This window comes from Furipterus horrens, unplaced genomic scaffold (assembly GCF_987537825.1).
Source record: "Furipterus horrens unplaced genomic scaffold, mFurHor1.1.pri manual_scaffold_10, whole genome shotgun sequence".
NCBI classification, from domain to species: Eukaryota; Metazoa; Chordata; class Mammalia; order Chiroptera; family Furipteridae; genus Furipterus; species Furipterus horrens.
The window spans coordinates 95161141-95187144 of record NW_028327180.1 but is presented as its reverse complement, the minus strand read 5'-3'; the positions used below and the strand labels follow the sequence as shown (position 1 = coordinate 95187144).

Here is a 26004-nt window from a genome sequence, read left to right as displayed (position 1 = left end):
GGCACATATATGTGTGTTGTACACGGTCTATGGGAATGGTATCAGCAAAGTTTTAAATGATAACCTTGGAGCAACTGAATGACAAAGGCTATTTAGACAAATAGTATTTGCTCTACACCCTTCGTACTAAAGAGCGATAGAACGCCATGAAAATCCCCAATGCGACCGACTGTTGGATTCATTCTGACCAGCAGATTGGCAATTAACTTGTTTTTTTTTTTTTTTTTAAATGACCATATATCCAGGGGAAAAATTATTAATGAGTTGAAAATGAGTTTTTGACCCGTTTCCAGTTCATTAAAGCTTTTATGAACCTAGTCCAGAATTTACAAAAGCCAGAAGTTTGCCTCAACTGTTTAGCCCAATTACGGACCGCACTGAGCAGTCAGGATAAAAGTTCGCTGAGGGTTCATTATCTTGCTTTTGCATCTCCCGGAAATTCTAATTACTGTCAGCTTATTTGGTTGCTTTTTGACTGCATTTCATAATTGCTAAAGCTTATCATATCCACAACACACAATCAGCACATAAAAAAAGTTACTATATTTGGTACATAAAAATACACAACATTACACAAGAAGCACACAACGAAAAGCAAACACAAGGAAGCAAACGAACCATATCAAATTATACGGGAAAGAGTGTTCGTCTTACCTATGTTTAAACTCTTTATTTCTTTATAGAAAGAAAACAGAAGGAAAAAGAACAAACAGTTAGCTGAAGAACTGGTGATCCGGCAAACATCGCATTTTCGTTTCTGTATGAAGGGGCTCCCTGTCCCCCCTTCTAGCTGACAGCGCCCAGCTCAATGGCCTGGGAAGCAGCCCTGCTTTGGGATGCCTCCTGGCCATTGGAAAATCTGAACAAGAATGCCTGAATTCTTGGACCAGCAACGTGGCTGTCACACAGGTGGCAACAGGTGAAACAGGCCTCCTGGCTAAGGAAGGGATGGCAGGTAGGCTACCCCTTGAATGTCGACGCCTATTGATGGTCATGGCTGCTGGAAAGTTGGAGGAGAAAGATTCTGAAGCCGAATTCAAGCTCAGCTGTAAAGGGTACTGTGACTCATCCGTAACAACTGCCCTGGGTTTTGGGGGGGGGGCATCCTGGTGCCACCTGTGCCACTTACTTGCCATCAGTGTATTACAGAGCAGAGTCAGTACCAACCAGGAGAGAGCCCCTGCCTGAACCCAATGGTAGTTTGGCAAACACTCTGTTAGATCCTAGAGTCAGAACCATTTCCTATGCCTGTCCCATGACACCTTCCCTCTCCCCACCCATGGGCGTGTGCGGGACCCCAAAGATGCATTCTTTTCCGATGAAATGCATAGGTAATAATGTCCTATCGTCATGGGAGCCAAAGACCACTCCTTTTGGAAAAGAACTAGTAAAAGTTTTGCTCTTTTATTTTCTTTTTCTCTGAAGAAGAAAAATACACGGCCGTGTCTACAGGAAAGTGGCAGAAAGTGAACCACATTGGGGAGAAAAGAAGAGACATGCTAGGCCCCAAAGTAAAAAGAATTCCTCCCCCCATTCCTGAGGCTTCTAGGCCCAGGTGGAAGGAGCCCTGACCCCTCTTTTGCTTCTGGCTGAGGAAGGAGAATTCAGGGAAAGAACAAAGAAGGTTTAGTGCCCTGATTCCTGCTCAGGTGCAGCGCAGGCCTCTGCTGGGCCATCATTAGTGGTGGGTTTGCACAGGGATTACATTTTTATATTTTATTCCAACGTGTTAGTTTTTGCCAAAAAAAAAAAAAAGTTAATTAAATGATGCTGATAACTCCTGAGCTCTGACTGACATGGTGCAATTTAAGATTCATTCTGCAAAGCCTGGTGTGTCAGGGTGGCACCTGGGAATTCGCGTGTCTATTTTATATTGCTTAATGAAAGTGAAATGTTATCTGCTACCATTGGTAGTCATCTGTGGCTCTTAATTATTGCAATATCTATCCCACTTTTTTTAAGTCAAGATTTTGTAAAAAGACTGGATGGAATTTGGGTCTGCAGACCTGACCTAGTTCTTGCCTAAGAACATCTGCTTTAAGTTGATTAATATAATAGCTATGTTGGGAGAAGAAGAAGGGCAGGGGTGGGGGACCAAGGCCCTAAGAGTGCAGACTCTCAGGGATCATAGGGACATGAGCTTTGGAGGGAGGCTGAGGTCACTGCTATTCCAGCCAGGGGCCATGAGCAGGGTAGGTGCTTAGCAGGCAACAAACCGAAATAACAGCATCGCTGAGTCCATCTTTGTAGATGAGCTAAGGTGCCCTACTTACAAGGGACAGGCCTAGGTTTTGCGTCCTTGGCCTCAATAACACCAATCCTTCAGGCATACGTGTGAGAAGAAAATGGTGTTTCAGGCTCAAGAATTGAGATGGATCAGCTCTTCACACTGTGGAGCCTCAAGGACTCCTCCACGAAGCCTTTGGGGTCTCTCCCAGCAGTCAGCTTGCCTTGCAGGGCCCTCATCAGGCTGTCTTGTGATCTACGTGTGCGTGCTTGTCTTTGTTACACATGCAAGTAAGTAAATGTGGATGGGACTTCACTTCCATGCCGCTGATTTTTAGTAGAGAGCCCTGGAGAGAGTAAGACTGGGCAGATGGGTTCTTGACTGATGGAAGGCAGGAACAAGGCTGGGCAGACCTCGCCTTGATCTGGTTCCGATCCCTCATGTTCTACTCAGACTCACAAAGCTGCAGTCGGCTGTTGTCTCTTTCTGTTCCAACTCCTTTTGTGCCATGGAAAAGGGTGGAGTTGGAATGGTCACATTTTTTATTGTTGTTTATTTGTTTTAGTTTCAACTAAACAAAAGTCAGTTGGGATACACTTAGTTTATTTTTTGGGGGGGGGCATGCTTATGTGACTCCTACATATTCCTTGCAACGTCTTGTTACATTATTGCTGGACATTCTGGGTAGGAATGGCTTTCAGGAATGGTCCTGCCCTATTGTGCTGATTTCCCCCTGCTTTGTTACAGGAACTGCAATGCCCTGTGTAGAAGTCATACGTCAATATTACCAGGACATCAGTGAAAAACTGGTTAATGAGTGTTGGCTCAAAAAGCAGGTAGATTATTCCCTGCACGAGAAAACCTGAAACGCCCAGAAATACCATGAAAGAAGCTTGATGAAGTCTTCCCAACGTTTACAATTCTAGCAACATCACCAATAGTCAGTTGTGAACATAAGAAAGAAAATTTTCTAGTTTATCAGTAATCTGAAGCAAATGTTGACCAGCTATGCTGAAGAAAAGACTGAACCTCTCTCTAGTCTTTGTATAGAGAGTGACATTGCAACATCATTGTCATAGTAAGAGACGATCAAAAGGATGCACCCAAAAAGTGTAGGAAGACAGGTATCATGAAAGAGTAATAGTAGTGAATAAAAAAATTAGGTCATTTGTCTGGATTTTGTGATGTTGTCAGTAATGGTCAGCTTTTCAAAATTTGCCATGGTTTTGGTTTCATTTCTCATCCTAAAGAATTTCAGTTTCATTCTGAAATTGTGTTAAGATTCGGGCCACTGGAAACCTAGCTCTGTCTTTGGTAAAAGAGCCTTGAAAAGAGTGCTAAGAACTGTCCAAAATTTTATAGGGCTATTGTTGTTATTCTGGGTGCTGTGTTATTTTTGGTTTCCTGGCCTCCACGTCTATACCCCGGCTACACAGAGAAGGTGTTCGCTGTCTTTCCTAGAACCATAATCTTCCTTAGCATTCTGTGTTGGCACTCAGCAGGGCCTGTCCTGGTTGAAACTCTCAGGCAAAGCTTATCCTTGCCGGGTGAAGCTTAATTCCCATGTCTGCTGTCTGTGCCCTCCTTCTGAGACTCCCGATTTCTTATGCCTCGTCCGCTCCAGCAGTAACACATCTGGGCTGGACAGCTCCCTCCCCTGAAGAGCTTCCCGGAGGCAACGATGCCACCCACAGACCTGCCCCAATAGCACCAGCAGAATCTCAGCATGGAGAAGTGTTTTAGTTGGAAAAAAAAAATTAAATGTTATAATTTTCTATTTGGAAAATAAAAAGTTAGCATTGCAGCCACTGGTGTGGCTCAGTGGATTGAGTGCTGGCCTGCGAACCAAAGGGTCACGGGTTCGATTCCAAGTCAGGGCAGATGCCTGGGTTGCCCACCAGGTTCTCACTAGGGGGCTTGTGAGAGGCAACCACACATGGATATTTCTCTCCCTCTCTTTCTCCCTCCCTGCCCCTCTCTCTGAAAATAAATAAATAAAACTGTTAAACAAATTAAAGGAGAAAGTCTTTTAGGAAAAGTTAGCATCGCAACCATCATATAAAGTCTGGGATTCTTATGTTGACCAAAGGGGCCACGTTAAGAAAAGGCAGAGAGACACTGTCCCCTCCCTTACCAGTTGCTGTCCTTATGTTGGGGTCCAGTTCCTAAGAGAATGTCAAACTGGGGAAGGAGGAACGGTTTTCCTATGTTAGAAATTCACCCTCCGATGTTGGTGACCGCCCCGTACATTCTGCGCTGCAGGGCTAACGTTTTCCAAGGATCCCTTGGGGAGGCTGATGGCTATAAGGGGAGAACTGGGCTTTGAAAGGAGATGTCAGGCTTTTGGGGGACGTGAGTGTTCAAAAGCTCTGGAAGGCGGGTGGCATTGTGGCATACAGGTGACAGCCATTTTGCCTAAGGAGAAGGCTTTTCCTAGCATTAAAAGTTTTTCAAGTGTGTAGAACTGGGCCCCTGCACATTTAGGGGAGGCCAAAGGAGGGGAGGAGAACAGTGAGAGGGTGCTGGGAGCGTCCCAATAAAACTCTGACTCAGAGGCTCAGCTCTGGGGTGGGGAAGCGAGATAGGGATGGGCCCCGCGTCCCGAAATGGAATCACTCAGCTGCCAACTCACAATGGAGGGAAGACATAAGCAAGACAGACCTCTTCCTCCCTCCTCCTTCCTCCCTTGGCTGGTTACTGCTTTGAAGAGCAGGGATTGACAGCCCTTTGTTTTCAGGTATGTAGTGGGAGGAAAAGAAGAATCAAACCAGTGTTCTTGTAAAAGCTTAACTTCTAATAGTCTCTGGATACCGGGCTGATGAAAGCAAGAACAAGTCCAAAGGCAGTTACAAAGGAAAAGAGAACCGCCCCCCCCCCACCCCCCCGCCTCACACACACAGCTGTGGAGGGGAATTGGCAGTTCCACGCCCTCCGGCTGAGTCGGTGCCCCCTCGTGGGCGTGGCGTGGCTCTCTGAGTGGGCCCTTCGCTGCGACCATTGATACTGTGGCCTCTACAGCTCGAGAGAAACGGAACCAAGGGCAAGTTCCAGCAAGAGGGAGGATACTGGTCCATGTCTCCTTTAGCTCCAGCAATGGGTCTTGAGCTGCTGGTGTGGATCAGACCCCGGGGCCTCGAAGACTTATAGAGAAAGAACCAAAAAAGAAGGCAGCGATGACTATCAGCTTTTGTGGGAAATTAGGGTTAAGCAGCCCAGACGAGGAGTGTTACTCTTGCTAAGGCGATCGGGCTTCGGAGAAGAAGGGGCCTTCCCACGGAGCCTTATAGGTGGTCATGATGAGGGAGGTTAGGGAGAGAGGGTATTCCAAGCAGACGGAACAGCAGGAGTCAAGGTCTGGAGCGGGGAGTGAAGCTGGCAAGGGCTGTCCAAGCTCTGGGCAGGAAGAGCAGGGGCAAACGGGGTGTATGAGACACAGGGCCGGATTAAAGTGTGACCCTCATGGAACAGCACAGTGCTGCCGTCACCCCCTCCCTGTCTCCTCCCTGCCTCCCTATTGCCTGCAGGATGCCTGAGAAGATGACTCTTCTGGGACAGAAACAGAAATAAACACCTTGGGAAGGGGACCTATTGGGGGGGGGGGGCGGCGGCTCTAGCAAAAGGGTTTTTTTCTGATAGTTTGGCAGCTTGAGAATTATCCAGCCTCTGCCATTTTGCCTCTTTCTTCCTCTTGTTCACTTTTTGGCTATTACCCCTCCTACCCATGTGACTCGCCTTTGTCTTTCTGTGGTGATGGTTGTTGGGTCTCCTAGAACGCAGCTTGGACTGCCTTGGAGCCTGGGTTTCATCCCCGTCGGGACCCTCGGAGCCCAGCACGGGGGTGGCTCACCTCATGCTCAGTAAGTGCCCACTGGGTCCCGGAGGCTGCACCCTCCTTGGGGCGGAGCTGCGGTTTTCTCCTTTCTTTTCACCTCTCCCGGGGCCCGGCACAGCCTCAGCTTCCGAGAACAGTCAGCAGCACTCGCTGGCGGCCAGATTACAGACCTGTCCCCCAGAAAGGGCCTTGTCCCAGTCCTGCACCGGGTAGCTGAGGCTGCTCCCGAAGGGACCGCCGCCTGCTCAGGTCAAAATCCTAGGCACCACCCTCGATTCTTCCCGCTCTCTCTTTCTCTTTGTCCCCCACTCCCTAACCTAATTGATCAACACTTGCTAGCAGATTTACCTCAAAATATATCTCCATCGGAACACTTCCCCGTCTCCCTTGTGACCACGCTAGTCCACGTCCCCATCACCCAACTCCTAGACAACCACTACCGCCTCTAGTCTTGCACCCCAAAAGTCCGTTCTGCACTCAGTAGCCAGAATCATCTTTAAAAAATGCAAATTGGATGTCAGCTCCATCCCACTTTCTACTTCAATCCCCAAGGCTGTCCTTTGCAATGAGAACATGATTCACACCTGTCAGCATGGCCAATAAGACCCTACCTACATCTCTGACCTCCTCTGAGACACTCTCCCCTGAACTCACCACCCTCCCGCCACCCTGAACTTCTATCAGCCCCTTAAATGAACCAGGTTATCTGCTGATATCAGGGCTTTGCACAACTTCTCTCTGCCTGGAATAATTTCCCCCAGATCTTCCCATGGTTGACCCCATCCTTCAGGTCGCATCTGCAATGTTACCTAATATGAGAGGCTTTTCTGACTCCTTTATCTCTTGTAGCTTCCTCATCCCTCCTCTGCCCCCACATAATCCATATCTCTTGTCCTGTTAGGTTTTCCTGGAAGTATTTAATGCTACTTGAAATGATCTTTTTACTCGTCCACATGATTTGAAGTTCCTTATGAGACCGGAGACACAAACTCTCCCCCACCCCCAAGCCAGTCAGTCCCTGGTGCAGTAACACAAGTATTTGTTACTTGTGTTTAACCAAGTATTTGTAGAATAAATTTTCTCCCTTATTTACAGACTTCATTCTTCTCTCTCTCCTTACAGATCCCTCTCTAGGTCTGACGGCCTGGAATCAGCTTTCCTGCGAAGAGTTTCCAAGAAACTTTGTCCAGCACAGAGGAAACTGAACTTCAGACTTAGTAGCCAGTGATGAAGCTCGCAATGGTGGGCAGAAGGGACCCACCGTGGCCTATTCTCAGTGATTATAAGTCACATCCTCGTGAAAGTGCGCAGAGCCAGAGGATTTATAGAGAGCTAGCACATAGAGGTACTCAATACAAACGTGTGAATTCGTAAAGAAATAGGAGTGGGTCTCAAACTTTGATATGCTTCAGAATCTTTTACAGAGCTTGCCAAAGATAAAAGACACCTGAACCTTCTCTAGAGGTACTGAGTCAGTGTCTGGGGAGAGTCTCCAGGAACCTGTGTTTTTAAAGAAGTGCCGTTTGAGAAACCACAGATCACGGACCAACAGCTTCAGGTCGTAGTTCTTTCACGTTGGGTATGTGCTGCACTCACGTCGGGAGGCTTTATGACACACGGCTACCCAGGGTCCGTCCCCAAGCCCCTCCCTTGTTTGTGGGTCAGTGTTGACAATGGTATCAAATACGTGTGTGGTGTTTTATAGAGACACAAAGCATTTCCCCCAATCCTAATTCAACTCTGGTCCTGGGTTTCAAACCTCAGCCCACCCCAGGGAACCTGTATTCTCTGCAGACGCCCGACCATGACCGCCATTCACCCACGGAGGCCATGCAGGAATGGGAGCGGTATCGCCACAGGAGGTTTTCTGGGTGGTCGCTTACCGTAACTCCAAGATGCTGGTCACGTTTCGAGAGGGATAGATGCGCCGAATGTAATTGAAGTCGCCAACGAAGAGGCTCCCATCGACGCCGACAGCCAGAGCCACGGGGGCCAGCAGCTTGTTGCCTTCGGCGAGGCCATTGCAGCTGGGGCAGGAGATGCTGCGGCGGCGGCCGTTGCCCATGATGCTGGTGATGATGGCGGGCTGCTGGGTCAGGAACTGGTTCTCCCCGGTGCCCTTGTGCAGGATGCCTGTGGGGTAGCAAATGAGGGTGGTTACCACAGCCCTTTAGGGGGACACTTCTTCTTTTCCAAAATTTAGAAAATTATTTATTGATTTTGAAAGAGAGAGAGAGAGAGAGAGAGAGAGAAAGAGAGAGAGGTTTGTTGTTCCACCCATTCATGCATTTATTGCCTGAGTCTTGTATGTACCCTGACTGGGGATCGAACCCACAACCTTGGTGTATCTGGATGATGTTCTAACCAATTGAGCACCCTGCCAGGGTGGGAGACACTTAGGGTGAGGGGAAGTGACAAGGAGCAGAGGAGCTGCCGCTGGGGAGCTCCCCACTTTCCTCCCTATGCTGAGAGAGCTGGAATGGGGTGGGTAAGCCCTATGCCGTTGATACTGGGTAGGGTAACGTCTGTAGAACTAATTGAAGAAGGATCATGAGGTACGCAAAGGTGGACAGTCTGGGAAAACCAGCCCAACATTCTTTGACATTTAACAAGGTAAGGCGGGAAAACCTCTGAATATTGAGGCATTTGATGAAAAATGGCCCAGGGAAGGGGAGAGGCTATCCATAAAATGTCAAGGCTGGAGAGGAGGTTCTAGAGTAGAGATGAGGCTGTATCTGAGAAGGGAAATGAGCTCACGTACCACTTTTAACATTGAGGATGTGGTGTTTGTCCAGGGACCAGCCTCCGAGGTTGGACGGGTCCAGCTCGAATCCCTGCAGGAGGGCCGTCCTTTTCTCCCATAGGATGAGACTGGGACAGGTCTCATATTCAAACCCGACAGACACTGGAAGATAAGAGGGGGTGGGGCAGGGCAGAGGTGTAGGCGAAAGTCACAAGGCCTCTGCCAGGGGGCCTGTAAGTGGGCCCTGCTGCCCAGGTGTCCTGTGACCTCAGCTTGCAGGAACTTGCAAACGAGTCTTGCCCGCATCAGCAGCTGCACGTGGCTCCTGGTGGCTGAGTCACAGAATCCAGGGAACAAAGACGGCTGAAGCCCTAAGCCTCCTTCCCATAGTGATAACGTCGGATGGTGCAGACCCTGGGACCCTTACTCACACATGATTCTTGGGGGCCGGTTTACAAGACTCTGAGAACAAAGAAGCTTGAAAATTAGTGTCTCCTCTCTCCTAGCAACTGTATTGGATGTGGGACAGATCCTTGGACCTTTGTAATTTACCGCTTTGCTCTGTAGCTCTGTAGGTTAATGTTTATTGCTTTTAGTGGAAAGAATGTTTGTTACCATGTAAGCCTTTTTAGTTTCTATTTAGTTTTATTAAAATTTTTTTTTTTTCTGCAACCCAATAAAAGAAACGGAGGGCTGTGAATAATCGCTGATAGTCTGAGCGAGCCATAGCCCTCCGTGCGTAGCTGGCCACTCATCCTGCGTGCTGGACTTAATCTCAGTGTCTCTTTCTACAAATATTCACGCAACACAGGGGAGCAGAGAGGTGACTCGATTACTCCAGAGCGCTCCTCGGGACCGGGAAACGTGTTCGCTGGAACACCGATTCTGTTCCCGCGTCTCCCGCAAGGAGGTGGGCTGATTGCTTTCCTCCTTGTGATCCCGCACGATATTAAATTCAAATTTCAAGCTGAACTCAACCTTGAAACTTTACACAGTGGTACTCTGTGGGGATGGAAAGACCTTTCTGAAGAACAGCTGGCTTTCAGAAATGACCCGAGTGACGTGGAGGGAGGAGAGGCATCGTTTAAAACTCAATGCAACGCTCCTTCTGAATGGACAGGAGACTCATCTCTGAGCCTGCTGTTCGCAGGCTGGCCTTTCTTATGGTTTGCGTTACTTCTTTTCACTCCCCAGGAGCAAGGCCTGTGGAAGCTTAGTGGCTCCTTTGTAAGGAGGCTCTGGAGGCAACAGCTTGTGTAAGTGAAGGCCCTTTGAATGTTCACCCTGGCTTCCAGAGAGTGCTGGGGGGGGAGGGGTGCACAGGCATGGGACACAGCCTGCCATTCCATGGCAAGGCAGCGGGGAACAGAATCCAGAAATGGTAAAAACCTGGCGTGTGTCCAGGGACAAACGGGAGAGAGAAGCCGGAGATGGAGCACTTGGTCCCAACCCTGCTCCGGCTCACACCTGCTCGTGGCTTCGTCTTCCCGTGTGTAAAACAGAGTGAGCGAAGCCTGACTTTCCTGGACAGATGAGCTAAGGACAGATGAGACAGGACACCGAGAGGCCATACATTTTTAATTGGAACGCTGCTTTAGAAATATGAGGTGTTGTTATTATTGCTGTGCCTACTACATTAAACTCTTAACTATGTGTGTCACATTGGGGGATTCTCCGCAGCTTCTTTTAAATCCTGAGATATGGAAGTGTCGATAGGAACAGAAGATACATTTTTATCTTTTTCAGAAAAACCATATATTTCCTAGCTTGTCCTCTGAAAATGCCAAGAAACAGTGACTGACCCAGTAGTGAAGAGGATTGTTCATGCCTGGGTTGTGGCCTTGAAATATTATTTCTCATTAAAAGGAATCAAGGCTCCTTGAAGAAATGGCCAGAGCAAGAAATGAACGCTACAAGGCCAGGTCATTGTATCATACCAGATAGAAAGGAAGGAATAAAAATCTATCGGGCGCATATTGAAAGAATCTGGGAGTTAGCTTGAAGAGGCTTCCACTGACCAAAGACGGCACAATTTGACTGTTAGGACAGATAACAACTTCAGTGGGTTGAAACATATTAGAAACATTTCACTCTTTAAGTTTATAATGGCATTTTAAAAGGCATCAATTTGCCACCCTTAGAAGATGTTAAAAAAAAAAAAACACTTGACTTAGTATACTGAAAACTAGTAAATAAAAGGAAATAATCAAGCATATATCCTTTCTTTCTTACTTGAACTGATCTCAAATAACCAAGCAGTTAAAGAGAAAGTTTCCCTATATAAAAGTATCCTAGCTAATAAAGAAGCAATGATGGAACTAAAATATCATTTTGCAATTCCTAGTGACCTAACGAATCTAGGCAATCAGCATCAATGGCTGCTAAAATCACAGAAGGACAGACTAGCTGACATTAGGTGTCTCCTGGTGGAGGAGACACAGCCGCCTAGCAAGTTGTCCTGCTTAAAATAATCAAAGGATAAAATGCCTCGGAATAAATTTAAACAAGGAGGTGAAAGACCTATACACTGAAAACTACAAGACACTGATGAAAGAAATTGAAGAAGACACAAATAAATGGAAAGATATTCCATGTTCATGGATTGAAAGAAGTAATATTGTTAAAATGTCCATACTACCCAAAAGCAATCAACAGGTTCAATGCAATTCCTACCAAAATACCAAAGGTGTTTCGTTTTTTTTTTTTCCCACAGAAAGAGAACAAACAGTCCTAATATTTGTATGGAACCCCAAAAGACTCTGAATAGCCAAAGGAATCTTGAGGAAGAAGAACAATGCTAGAGACCTCATGCTCCCTGATTTCAAGCTCTATTACAAAGTTATAGTAATCAAACCTATAGAGTATTGGCATAAAACCAGACACGTAGATCAATGGGACAAAATAGAGAGCTCAGAAATAAACTCATGCATATACGGTCAATTAATTAATGACAAAGCAGCCTAGATTATATAATGGGATAGGACAATCTCTTCAATAACTCGTGTTGGGAAAACTGAACAGCCACATGCAAAAGAAAGAAACTGGACAACTGTCTTACATCATATACAAAAATTAACTCAAGGTGGATTAAAGACGTCAGTGTAAACCCGAAATCATAAAACTCCTAGAACAAACCATAGGTGGTAAGCTCCTTGACATGGACCTCAGCAATGATTTTTTGTGTGTGTGTTTTGACCAAAAGCAAAGTTGACAGAAGAAAAAAATCAACAAATAGAGCTACATCTAACCAAAAAGCTGCTGCCCAGCAAAGAAAACCATTAACAAAATAAACAGGCAACCTACTGAATGGGAGAAAATATTCGTAATTATACATGATAAAGGGTTAATAGCCAAAAATATAGAAAGAACTTATACAACTCAGTAGCCAAAAACAAAAACAAAACACCCCCCCCCACCAAAACCCTCCAAAAATCCAATTAAAAACGAGCTAAGGATCTGAATAGACATTTTCCCAAAGGAAATATATAAAAGGTCAACAGGAACATGAAAAGGTGCTCAACATCACTAATCATTAGGGAAATGCAAATCAAAGCCATAATGAAGTATAACTTCCCACCTGTTAGAATGGGTATAAGAAATAAGTTTTGTACGACCCTTTGTGACAGGGACGGACCTTGAGAATATCATGCTAAGTGATACAAGTCAGTCAGAAAAAGCTAAGAACCACATGACTTTATGCATCTGTGGGGTATAAAATGGTAACTCATAGACACAGACAACAGCGTGCTGGTCACCAGAGGGAAGGGGGCGGGGGGGGTAAAGGGGGCCACATATATGGTGACGGAAGATGATATGACTTCAGGTGGTGGACACACAAGGCAATAGACAGATCATGTAGCATAGATATCTACACTTGAAACCTATATAATCTCATTAATCAATGTCAATTAATTATTTAATAATAATTAAAAAAGAAATAACAAGTGTTGGGGAAGATGTGGAGAAAAGGGAACCCTTGTACTGTTGCTGGGAATGTAAACTGGTACAGCCACTATGAAAAATTGAAAATAGCACTACCATATGACCCAGCAATTGCACTTCTGGGTATCTTCCCAAAGAAAGCAAAAACACTAACTGAAAAAGATATATACATTCCCATATTCATTGCAGCTTTATGAGAGCCAAGGTCTGGAAACAGCTGAAGTATACATGGGTGGGTGAATGAATGAATGAAGAAGACATGGTACATTGCATCCACTGGAATAGTACTCAGCCATAAAAGCATACAATATTGCCATTTGCAAAAACATGGATGGTCCTCGAGGGCATTGTGTGAATTGAAACGTTAGACAGAGAAAAACAAATACCATGTGATCTCACTTATATGGGGAATCTTAAAAAACAAGACAAAACAGAAGCTGGCAGAAACAGTGGTGATTGCCAGAGGTGGGAGTGGGGGTGGACAAAATGGGTGAAGGGAGTCAAAGCTGTAAACTTCCAGTTACAAAATAAGAGAGTGCTGGGGGTGTAATGTACAGCCTGGTGACTACAGTTAACAAGACTGTATTGCACACTTAAGCCACTAAGAAAGTAAATCTTAAAAATTCTCATCACACAAAAACATTTTGTAACGATGTGTGGTGATGGATATTAACTTGACAGACTATGTTGATCATTTCACAATATATACAAATATCAAATATTAGGCTATACAACTGAGACTAAGATAATGTTGCACGTCAGTCTTACATCAATTTAAAAAGGTTTGAGCAGGTTAAAGAATCCAAATCCAAATCAAACCTGAACCTGAGAAAGAAACCCCCAAGGGCCAGCTAGCAGCGTCCAGGAGACGCAACGCAGAGGACTATGCTAAACGGCTACAGGTATTCGACCAGAAACAAAGCAGGCTCTGTGAAATTCTATGGGCAAACAACACAGTTTCGTCAACAAATACATCATAAAACAAAAAGGAGAGCTCTAGATGGAACGGAAATCAACCCATTGCAAAAGGTGTTATTAGACTTCTGATTCAAACAAAGTACTAATGTTTTATGATATGCCTAAGACAATGGAATTATTGAGCAATGACAGACAATTCAATTACATTAAAAAACGACTGTTTTTTTCTTAAAACAATGGTATTGCTCCTATGCTTATAGAATACGCATCATGGATGAGGTGCTGCACTATCTGGGACTCACTTCAGAAAAGTATGGGAGGCAGAGGAGTGATAAATGTGTGGAATCAACAGGATTCATCATGAGGGGATAATGGTAGGAACTAGAGTCCATGGGGTGCATTATAATCGGTCTACTTTGTGATGCTGGCTCTCATTTTTGCTAATGGCTAAAGCCTGAGACAACATTTTTTGATTAGTCACTGTTTGTATTAAAGGTACTAGTTACTCCAACAACGTATTCCTATTTTTATTACGTTATTAACTCCACTTGCTGAGAAAGCAGACCACTAGGGCCATCCCCTGAAGATGTCTAACCTGCTAGGTCCTGACCTGAGGCACATTACGTGACCTCTCCCTCTTGTCCCATCCGCACCATGGGGATTATGTGAGTGCTTACTTGATTGGGTTAGTGAGAGGTTACCCAAGGCAGGATTTATCACAATGCTCTGCGCAAAGGGCCTGTCTGACAAACACTGGCTGCCACGTACGGGGAAAAGTTTCGAGTTTGCTGGTTTCTTATTCTGGTAACTTACTATAGTTCTTAAACATCATAAGCCTATTGGTAAAAAGCGAAACAAAACGAAAAACAACAACAGAGGAATCTGGGTTTTAATGAACCCAGACAACGTTCTATAAGTAGGAAACTGTACTGGGAAGGTGATGTTAATCCACAGCTCAGAATGCTTCAAAGACTGATTACCACAGGACACTTCTCTTAGGGTGGTCTTTCCTAAGTGGGGGGAGGGAGGGCCATGTGATTCTCTTAAAGGCAAAGTCTGAACCACAGTGTGTGGTTTTCGGTTGCCCCTGCCCCAGTTTCGGATTCTCTGGTGCGTTCTGTGCCATATGCAAGGACTTGCTCTGGAGCATGACCGCCTCTCTCCCCATCTCAAATATTCTCACCCACTGCCTTCCAGCCTCCCTGGTCTTCTCTTTGTCCTCAAAACACACACCTCACTCTCCTCTCTTTTCCTGCCAGGAAAAGAATGTTCTTTTCCTCATCTTCACACGGTTCCTTCTTGTCATTCAAGTCTGTTTACATATCACCCCCCTGAGGAGCCTTCCCTGAATGCTTTCAGTAAAAGGCATTCCCAGGATCTATCACTCCTCCCCAGTGTATATCACTTACTTTTATTTTTGTGTTAGAACTTAACCCTTGATACGCTTGATATTTTCTTGTTCAGTCTGTGTTTATTATCTTGAACCCCCACCAGAACAGAAGGTCCATGGAAGAGGACTTTCGTCTGCCTTACTGACCACCGCCTTTCTATCTATCGGGTTGGTCAAAAAGTCGGTTTAGTTTTTTCCATAAAATAAGACACATTTTTCATTTTCACCAATAACTTGATTGATTCGGACATATTGAGTATGCCGGCTGTCTCCCACTATTGGCTTCTAGTGGGTAGAGGCCAGGGGTGCTGCTAAACACGTTCCAATGCATAAGACAACCCCACAGCAAAGAATTATTTGGCCAACATGTCAGTAGTACCAAGAAAATTCGCAAACCACTTTCGACATGTTCAATCAGTCACAGCATCTTCTCCATACACTGCACACATCTTTTTTTTGTGTTTCAATTGTGTTTTTTACCTTTCTTGAATAATAAAGCATAATACACCAAGTTGTTACATATCTTCTTCCATCCTCAATGGCTGCACAAAATTCACCAACTTTGATAAGTGTTTTTTTTAAATGTAAGTTGATATGACAGCTGTCACAATACCATCTAAAAAAGTTGTTTGGAATGAAGTTTAAGACAACTAAGCACTACTAGAGCCATTGTACGGAAAAAAACTAAACGAACTTTTTGGCCAACCCAATCCTAGAAGAGTACTTGCCACATTTTAGAACTCCATAAATGTTGGTTGAATTAATGCATGATTAAGGGCAAGAATCAATAGGGGTCTGGAGCCAAAACATACCAACAGCGTCAGAGAGTCCATACACTCTTTGTCCGTATGCGTCTGTCTTGTCCCAGATGAAGGTGTAGGCCAGGTTGGAAGAGGCCTGGAAGGACTTCTGGAAGAGGTGTCCCTCCACAGCTACCATCAGGTGAACCTTGATGAGGTTCAGGGGCACTGTGGACTGGGTCATGGTGATCTTCAACAGTGATTTGTAGCCTGCGGTCCTGGAGCTCAGGTAGCGAAGCTTCACATTGGAGCCAGGGAGCTCAATTTCTTCGTGAAGAACCTGGAAAGACATGGTACTCACATTGTCATGAACACCCTGTCACTGCCTGTCTGTGGACACCCTCACTGAAGCATCATGCCCTATGTGGGGTGTAAGGCCACTTCCCAAAGCTGATGCCAAACAAAAACAAAAACAAAAACAAAAAACCTTTATCTCTCACCATGGCGTGAAGGGGCTGAGGTTATCCTTTTTGGATTAATAATTATTCTTGGTCACTGTTGTGTTTCTTTTTAAAAACCACACGGTTGGCAAAAGATGTAAATAAGAACAGCAGGCTTTATTGTTAGCTGCACGCAAGGAGGCCACGAGAGGCTGTAATTATATGAACCTGCAACTTCCAGTGGCAATTGGTATAAAGCAACAGGGAGGCAATAATGCAATATGCCCTTTGTAGCAGCACTGATATAGATCATTAAAGCCCCTCTTTTCATGTATCTCTGTGACTAAGAGGAGTGAAAAGCAATTTGCAGGTGGGTTGCACCTATGTATGTTGTTTTTATTTTATTAAAAGCTCTGGTGACTGCCAAAGTCTTGAACAACTAGCTGGAAACATCTACCATGTCCAGGAGAGATTCGGTTTCCTCTTTAGCGACTACCAATTGTATTGTGTTCCTATGTTTTGTCTCTCCCCATAACATTGGTTTCTGGGCCATCCAGGGAGAGATGTGGTAGGAGGTGGGAGGCTAGCCAGGATCGGTGAAGGCAGTATTGAGAGTCCTAGCCTGGGTCCTGCCATCCCTACCTGGGTCTCGGGCACGATGGGATTCTGCCCAGGGGCAGCGCTGAAGAAGGTGGACAGTGGGGAGGAGATGATGATCGGATCTGGCCGGACAAAGCCACTGAGGTCACAGCTAGGGATGGAGTTCTCCTCTGTCTTCATCACCAGGGTGTCCATGGCGTAAAAGCTGTTCCACGGAAGCCACACTGTGCGCTCCTGGCTCATGAACGGGGCTCGCTCGAAGTGCAGGGTCAAGGAGGCACCCCCATTAGCAATCAGGTCGAACCTGGAGAGGAGATTAGTGGGCTCGCTGAGTGGGTGAACTCACCTTCAGACAAGGCAGGTACTCTGACTTTTGAACCTGAGGGTGGGGCAGAGTACTCAGGAGAAGAGCGTGGGCTTTGGAGACAGCCAGGCTAGCTGTCATCCCAACTTCTCCACTTACACTTTGTGTGTCTGAGGGCAAGTTGCTGACCCTCTCCAAGCCCGAGTTTCTTCATCTATGAAATGGGAATAGCGATAGTGACTTCACAGAGTGGCTGAGAGAATGAAATATTACAAGAGCAGGGCAGGGTGAGCAAACTAGGCCCACGAGCTAAATCTGGCCCATCCTCTGTTTTGGTATAACAGGTTCAACTGGCACGCAGCCCTGCCCACTCATTTACTTCTCTTCTCCAGATGTTTTTGGGTTACAAGGGCAGAGCTGAATAGTTGTAACAGAAATCATATAGCCTCCAAAGCCTCAAATATTTACTATCTGGTTCTTTGCAGAAAATGTTTCCTGGAGCCTGGTGGAAAGTGCTTATTATCGTGCTAGGCTAAAAAATAGAGGAGTTATTATGATACGATGTAGGACACAGAGAGGGGCTCATGAAAGCTTTCTTCTCGCCCACCTGTGCTGTTTCTGTTTTTTGTTTGCTTGTTTCCTAGCACCTTAATTTCTCTGACATACAGTCAACCTATAACATGATATTGGTTTTAGACGTAGAACATGATTAGATATTTGTACATTTTGGGAAATAGTCACCGCAGTAAGTCTAGTTAGCCTCCCCACAGAGTTGCAAAAGCTTTTCTTCCTGTGATGAAAACTTTTAAGATCTCTTAGCAACTTTTTTTTTTTTTTAGCAACTCTTCTCTTAGCAACTTTCAAAGGTACAATACAGTATTAGTAACTATTACAGTCACCGTTCTATACATTCTATCCCCAGGATATTTTTATTTTAATAAATGAAGGTTTGTACCTTTTGACCCCCTTCACCTATTTTGCCCTGTTTCTGATATTTTTGCCAGTTATTCTTAAACTATAGTCTGGCTTGTTCCTCAAGAGCTGGACAGAGGTGTGTTACTAGTAAAGTAAAATAAAGGTGGTTCTTCCCCAATTAACAGACAGGAAGGAGGTTAAGGAGAGACGTCTCAGTTTTAAAGGTTTAGTGCTCCACCAGGGTCTCGGCATTTTGAGAGCAGTGCACTATGTCCGCTTCAGAATCCGCAGCAGCTAGCAGAGTGCCTGAATCACAGGAAAAACTCAGTGAAAATATACGGACCCACCGGCTCCACCCAACCTTGCCGACACCTTTGGTGCACGTGACTATCGAGACTAAAGAACAGAGCATGCGCAGCACAAAAATTTATTTATTATGTTAACTTGAGTATATACAAGGGAGGGCCAGAGCAGGTTAATAATTATGACAAATAATACAACAATTAATAAGTAAGTAATAATACAAGAATAAACTCTGTGTTTCGCGAACTCACAACTGTAAACCTACCTTTGCCCACCCAGGGATTTATCTGGGGGAGTGCCCGCTGCTGGGGATGGTTTTGTGGAGGACACACAGAGGCCCAAAGGGTTTGAAGGAAGTTGTTCTAGTTGGTATGCTGGACTCCAATCCTGGGTCAGCGGCACACACCCACTACTGGACAGCAGACTGTGAATCTCCTCGGGGCATTCGTTCCCAAACACACCCTGTTCCTTCCCTGGCTTTGCAACCTGAATAAGCCGCAGAGCCACTGATCCAGGCAGGAGCTTGAATAGGTGGCCTGGGAAGTGGGTTTGGGCCCTAATTAGTCAGAAACCGGCTGAGAGGGATGGAGGCACAGACAGCAGGCCAAGGACTCAGAAATGTCCTCTTCCATAATCACAGGACTTGGCAAGGCAAAGGCACTGGATTCTACACATGAACGAAGGCCCAAGGAACTCAGCGGAGAAAAGTCCTTGTGCTTTCAAATAATTGGATGTGGCTGCAGGGATGTGTGAGCGAGAGATCAGAAACGCAGTGACTGCTGAGAATGTGACAGCATCATCAGATGTCTTCTCTGGGTTTCACAGGTGGCCATGGGAGGACAGGGCTGCCTGCAAAGCTACCTTAGCCCATTAAAGGATAAGGCCAGACTCGTCACCAGAGAAAGGCCAGAATTGCAGTTCTCATCTCCAGGACACATCTATGATTTTCCAGACTCTAGTTTTATAGAAGAAGCGTTGCATCCAGTTTATAGGGATGGCCTCCTCTTCCATTTGGAATAGGACGTAAGCGTGTGTGTGTGTGTATGTATGTTTCCTATCCCAGGATAGGTATGTTTTCCCCTCCCACAGATTTCTTCTATTCTCATCTTTCTCTTTAAATTGCAACTCCATGCCCAACGGGTCAAGAAAACGACAGGGCTTTCATCTTGGTGGGGGTTGCACGGGGTGCGTGTTTCTAATCAGAAGATAATAGGGAAAGGTTGTCGGCTGCACGCAGCAGGGTGGCGGCTAAATGTATTTAATTAGATTTCTCTGAGTACATCCCACCTCCTCAAAACAGGAGCGAAAACAACGCACCTCCTAAAGCCACAGATGAGAGCAGAAGGCGTTCACCACAGGACACTGTGTCATGCGGATCCTTGTCACCCTGTGCTGCCTTTGATTTAAAGTAGGAGTGAGCGTCCAAGAAGAGCTGCTTTCCTTCCCTTCTTCCTAGAATCCACCCCCCACCTGACCCCCAACACACACACACACACACACACACACACACACACACACACACACACACACACACTCACCTGACGTGGGACAAGGAGGATGCCTGCTGGCAGCCCTGAATAGCTTGACTATTCCACTTATTTTTAGTTTTGATACCACACAAAAAAGCCAAAAAACAGCTCTGAGGGGATCTTCACTGGAGGTCTGGCCTGGTGGGCATTCCATTCCAATAGCATTGCCTGTCTCTTTGCACCCCAAGACCCAAGTAGGTGGAGCCCCACAAGCTACTTACGTGCCATCCTGGCGGGTGATGGTGTAGCCGTATTTTGGGTACTTTACAAAAGACACGTTCACACCAACCAGGGGAGTCCCATCTGTAGTTACCACTTGGCCTCGGATCAGAGAAACCAAGCTGAGAGAAAAAGAAACATGTCTGTGAGCCCCACACAGGAGACCAAGGAGACAGGGGGTCAAGTGCCCCCCCTCCCCCATTGCCCTGCTCCCTGCCCCTCCCCGCCCCATGTGCCCAGCCCTCGCCTGGTCCCTAAGGCAAGGAGGAGACTTTCAGCATTAACTTCAGGCTCACGCGATCACACCTCACAGACAGGAGTGGGCAAGAGGATGTTTCAACGCTTGCTTTCCCTGACAAGCAGAACGGGTGACATCTTGGGTGACAGCATCTCCACTCATTGGGCTGGGCAATGGGGTCCCCTGCACAAAGGGTCTCTCTCCTCATGGGACTTTTGCTTGGCCTGAGCTTCAGGCTGCCATCCTCATGCATGCCTGCACCTTAGTCTGGCACGGAGAATATTATAAGGGGGTGAGGATTTCCCCAGCCGGCTACTCCCTTCCTTTCTTCTCTTTGGAGGAAGGCGGGGTTCCCTTCTCGTCCAGGCTGCGATGTCTGATGGCGGGGTGGGGGGCGGGTGGAGCGGGGGTGGGGAGCACACAGAGGTTTATTCTGAGACGGGGATATTTACATACATTGTTTTTCACTGCCCTTTAAGAGCAAAATTTCTCACAATCCATAACTGCCTGAGGAAAAGAGAATCTTGGGGATGCTTTTCTGGTAGAACTCACTATCTTGGATTCTGGATTCCATGTAGCTATATATTTCCCTTATATCAAATTCCTGCAATCCTGACAGCAGAGGAGGTGGCTGAAATCCCACTCAACTTTCTCCCACTGTCAGAGAGAGTGGCCCTCTCTCTAGATGACGGTAACTGGAACTTTCCCAAGAAGGCCCGTATCCGACCGGCTACTTCTGGGAAACCCCCTAAAGCCATAGAGATGCCACAATATCATATTGAGAATCCATATGAAGTCTTTTGACTGCATGGGGAAGTGGGCTAATGGGAAGCTTCATCTCTGCACTGGGCCGCTGGCCTACCGGGTAGGTCTGCAGCTGTTTCGTTGGCCTTCCAGCCACTGGTCAACCGGGCCAAGGCAGAAGTTTTCCAGCTTCCTGGACACGCTCCCAGTTTCTGGTCTAGGTAATCAAGCTGACCCGTTCTTTGCCAGACTCTTGTCCAAACCTGCTCAATCTCTGGAATGCACTTAATTCTACTATCCCAGGTGACACCACAGTTGGAAGGATGCTTTCTCCAAGCACCTCTCTTTTTATTAGCAATCCCCCCAACTGTTCAACTCCAACTCCTGGGTGATCTCAGGAGAGTTGAGACTGCTCCACTGACAGCTCTAATTGTCTGCTCCTGGCTGCCTAACAAACGAATCCCATTTTTAGCTGGTTCCAACCACAATGCTCGAGTCTTTTGAAAGTGGAAAACTAATTTATGCAAATAATTCTTTTGTTCAATTTCCTTTCCTTATCTTGGCTCAGCCTAAGATTTCTCTCAGGTTTTCTCAGACACAATTTTAAAATCAATGATGTGCGTTGATGACCACAAGGTAACAAAGTGCTTGTGATGAGAAAACAAAATTAGGAGTCTGCCCCTCCTTTTTAAAAAATGTAACTGTTAGTTCTTTTAAATCCTTCTTACAGCAGGAGACTTTGCAGAGAGCAATAGGAATAAAAGTAGCTGGGTTGTCTCTGCTCTCTACCCCCTCTTTTTCTAATTCTTCATTGCTCCTGGATTCCTATCATTTCTAGGCAGTTGATTTGCAGAAAAGATTCAGTTAAGACATGCTATCAATACATTTCTATTGATGATTACTGATGTGTAACAATTATCACATTATCTAGATAGTGAGATCTGCTCTACAAATTATAGTGGCGGTGTCAGGGTAGTTTAGTTATTTTTGTATGCCATTATCTAGGGGAAATGCCTTCTTAGAAGTCTTGGATTGATTTTGTTCCAGTCTAGCTTTGTTCTTTATTATTTGTCAGGCAATAATGTGGAGAAATTCACATGCTTGGTGAACTTGAACCTGCGTCTTGAAGTAACGTTTTGTGTTTCTGAATTACGCATCCACGCTGACGTGTCAGAGCGTGGGCTCATCTGGGTGGTGAGCTTGCGCCAAAGCAGGTTTCTTTTGCCCAGATTCTGGGGCTGGTCCACCAAATATTCTGGAGGCCCTGTCTGCTCCCATGCATCTTGGCTCAGGTGTCTTCTACAAGGGGTGAGTATCGGTGAAGAAAAGGTAAAACGGTACAGAACAGGTGAAGAAAGAGTGTGGGCAGGATTAGATTTAGGGTAGAAATAATGCAGTATTAACAGGAAGCTGAGTGAAACAGAGCACGGGCCTCTGTGAGGTGCATTTACAACAGAAGCGAACTCTCTGCACACTGCCGACGGGAAAACCAGGAGCCCTTTGTCTTGCTCTGACGGCAGAGGAACCAGTGACCTCAGCAGCCTGCAAGGATGGAGTGTGCCCACCTGCTGTTGAAGGGGTTTTCCCCAGGGATGATATGGGTGCTGTCTTTGCCTGCCAGGAGCTTGATGCGGTCGTAGAAGGACTTCACGGCGGGCGAGTCGGTCTGGCCCTGCTGAATGATGTCCAGGGGGTCCCGGGACCCCCGGCAGAGCAGGCTGTTCTGACAGGCCGACTGCAGGCAGCAGTCAGGGTCCAGGCAATCCACCAGGCCATCTGGAAGGGCAGAGGGAGAGCGGGGGTCAGTGGAGTTCATGGTGCAAAGCCCCTCCGAGGTGCTGACCCCTGTGTCCGGAGCACCAGCAACCCTTCCCAGAGGCTTGACTCCGCAGGTCCCACACACTCCAAAAGGAAGCCACGAGTTTCCCCAGTTGCTTCTGGTGCCACCTTACCACGTACACGAGGGACTGTCTTGCTTAGATTCCCACCCCTCCATCCCTTTCCTGGGCTCACTCCTATTTGCTCATCTACCATTTAACAAATGTTTGAGGGCCATCCGTGTCCTGGAAATAAAAACAGGGAACAAAGAATAATGGTGTTTTGTCCTTAAAGGGCTGACAATATAATGGGGGAAACAGATAGGACTCAGCCTTTAAGACCCAAGCTAGGTGTGGGTTATCAAGAAGCCCCTGTGAGAGTCAAGGGACTGCCCCAGGCCTCCCCAGTGACAGCCTCCAGGAGCAGGTCCTGTTTAATCTGCCTTTTAAACAGAATTCAGGTGACTCGATAACACACAATAAATTAGAAATAGTTGTTGGAGGCAACTTCCTTCTAGTAGAATTAATTCTCTCTGTATGCTTGTCTCCCTGCCTGGAAAATGAACTCTTTGAAGAGAAGAACAATGTCTTATTTCTCTATTCATGCCTTGCTTCGTGCCAACCACCGAACTGGGCACTCAAGCAATGTTTGTTGAATGAGTATATGACTGTTTCCCATTCTTCACTCGCGTGGTAATGCTGAGAATGGGGGATGTTTAGGGCCGTGTATGCTCCTTGGAATTCCCTGTCGATGCATTAGTTGGCCAGTGCTTACTCACTCTCCTGGGAATTGACTGAACACAGGGGAGGAGTGTGGAGAAGAGCTTGGTTGCACCTCCTGGATTTGACAGACAGGCATTTTTGGGCCATAGGTAGAATCACAGACCCACTAACGCAGACCCTGGGCTCTGACGGGACAGCCATTTGCAGGGAACACCGAATCAGAGGCCTGCCTGTGTGCTTTACATTTTACGACAGTGTGATTTTTTTGGTACTACCCTTCTCGTTTGTTGGTTCTGCTCACAAAATCAAAATATGTAATTTCACCCAAGTTCCCTGGTTATTTAGCAATGAACGCACAGTTATTTTAATGCGTTACTTTCTTTTGAGCAAACAAACAGATTAGGAGGTTGCGTGCCTTGCTCGGCTTTAGGGAACGAAAACTAGCCTCTCATTTGCCACGTGGGCAAATGTTGCGCGTCTGCCTCACGACACAAACAAGATTTACAAAACTTTCTAGAAACGTAGACGCAGGAGGGTGAGCACGCACACACGCTTTACATTTAGAGACTTTTGAAGCGGAGGCTCTGCACGCCTCAGCTGGATGAGCTGGTTCCATCGGGTGCCCCCCAGAGTCCCGCAGATCTCCCGCCCACAAAACGGACTGCAGGGTTTGATCAGCAGCGATGGAGGACGCAGGGCCACTGACACAGGGTCAGTGGATCCCAGAGCCCTCGGCAGCGACTGAGAGAAAGAAAAGAAAGCAGAGTGTTTTTGCTTTTAACATCACCCTCCATGGACTCCCTTCCCTAGATGGAAGGAATCTCCCACGGAATGGCTGCTTTGGATTTAAAAATACCCCACGGAGGTATGTTGGCAGCACGTCATTCAGCAGCTGCAGGGACATCTCAGGTGAGAGGAAACCCACGAGTATGAGCGCCACAGATTTCTTGAAGGTTCCTAGCCTCTTCCCATTAGGAGTTCCATCCATCTCTGGTGGCCTTTCCGTCCTGAAGTGGGGAACGTACGCCCTCCCAGCCCCAACCCACTGACTCACCTCCTCTGTACAGCCAGCTTGAGGACCTCAGCGGGCTCAGATTATAACTTAAGACAGTTTTCCTACTTAGCACTGAATACCCCCCCACCCCCCTCCAGCCCCGTCTAGTCTGCCACTCGTTCTGGGCTTGTGAGTACTTCAGAAGTGTGGACCTCAAATCCCGCCCCTGCTCTGTTCATTTGTATTCTGAGCTTTTTATTCAAGGGCTTGTCTGGCAGGAGATGTCCTATAAACACATCAGCAATAGCAAATGGCAAATGCTAAAAAATAAAAATAAAAAAGAGAGCGGAAACCTCCCCCTCCCCCGAAACCTAGGAATGATTTTCTCCTATGTGTTTACGTCTACCTGGTCCAGGGATGGCGTGTTCCGGGTTCTGTCTGTCATTAGGTGTGTGCATATGTGATGCTGAAATGACCTCATCCTGTTGTGATTATGGGCTGCCGCTGCCGAACGTTTTCAGAAGACACTGTGAACTTTAAATTGGCACTCCAATCTCCCTGTGGCCTGTCAGTCACGAGAATCGCATCTTTCTGCCAGCAAGCCCCTCGCATGGCGTCTGACACAGCAGTCTTCAGTAAATTACCCTGTCACTGACAATCGCGCAGTTATCTTGCAAACAATCAAGCAGGCAATCAAACTGCTCTGAATTGCCAGTTCAGGACCCGCGAGGCTGCCAAAGTCCCCATTCAACACGGACGCGCAAGCGGCACCGCCCTCCTGTGACATCGGACGGGTTCTTTCTCTATTTATATAGCTACTTAGGTGTGTGTCTGGTTGGCTTCCCCCACGGTGAGGGCGGTGACGGAGGTCTGCAGAGCCCTCGAAAAGGGCCTGATTCTGACTCAGCAGTTACGGGGAAGGGACCCAGGCCTCCCTGGCCGGCCCCCCGCGGAGTGCTGGGTCTGCAGAACGCGTCCTCATTTCCTTCGCCCTGTGTGATGCGGCCACGGGAAATGATCTCGGCGCTTTCGGGCAGAAAGCGTGCTAAATCACAGCTCTGGCTGCACGCCACGCGCAGACGCTGCGTGCTAATTGTAATGGCCATTTCAGAGAAATGCGGGCGTGCAGGAACTTTCTGGGAACAGCGGAGAAGGCATTCTTTTTATGGCTTTTGATAAAAATAATCAGAATCGTCCATAAGCGTTCTGGCACATGAGGCAGAATTCCCAAGGTAAAAAGCCAAAAAAAAAAAAAAAAAAAAAAAAGTCGACACAGTAGCATCTGAGGTAAGAGTCTGACCTATGGAATCAGATGGATTTGGGTCTGAGGCTCATCTCTCTCTGGTCCCTGGCTGTGTGAGCTCAGAAAGATAATCAACCTTGCTG

General features: G+C 46.6%; 1 protein-coding gene across 1 annotated transcript in view; it reads right to left on the bottom strand.

Moving 5' to 3' along the window:
- LOC150000980 (teneurin-2) overlaps positions 1 to 26004 on the bottom strand; it is a 612383-nt gene that overhangs the window by 42628 nt on the left and 543751 nt on the right. Inside the window, exons 13-18 of the mRNA XM_090288551.1 lie at positions 22650 to 22860; positions 20105 to 20224; positions 16875 to 17136; positions 15865 to 16132; positions 8821 to 8964; positions 7943 to 8192 (exon numbers count right to left, since the gene is read on the bottom strand). Coding sequence (XP_090144677.1) covers positions 7943 to 8192; positions 8821 to 8964; positions 15865 to 16132; positions 16875 to 17136; positions 20105 to 20224; positions 22650 to 22860 — 1255 coding nt within the window. The remainder of the gene's footprint in view (positions 1 to 7942; positions 8193 to 8820; positions 8965 to 15864; positions 16133 to 16874; positions 17137 to 20104; positions 20225 to 22649; positions 22861 to 26004) is intronic.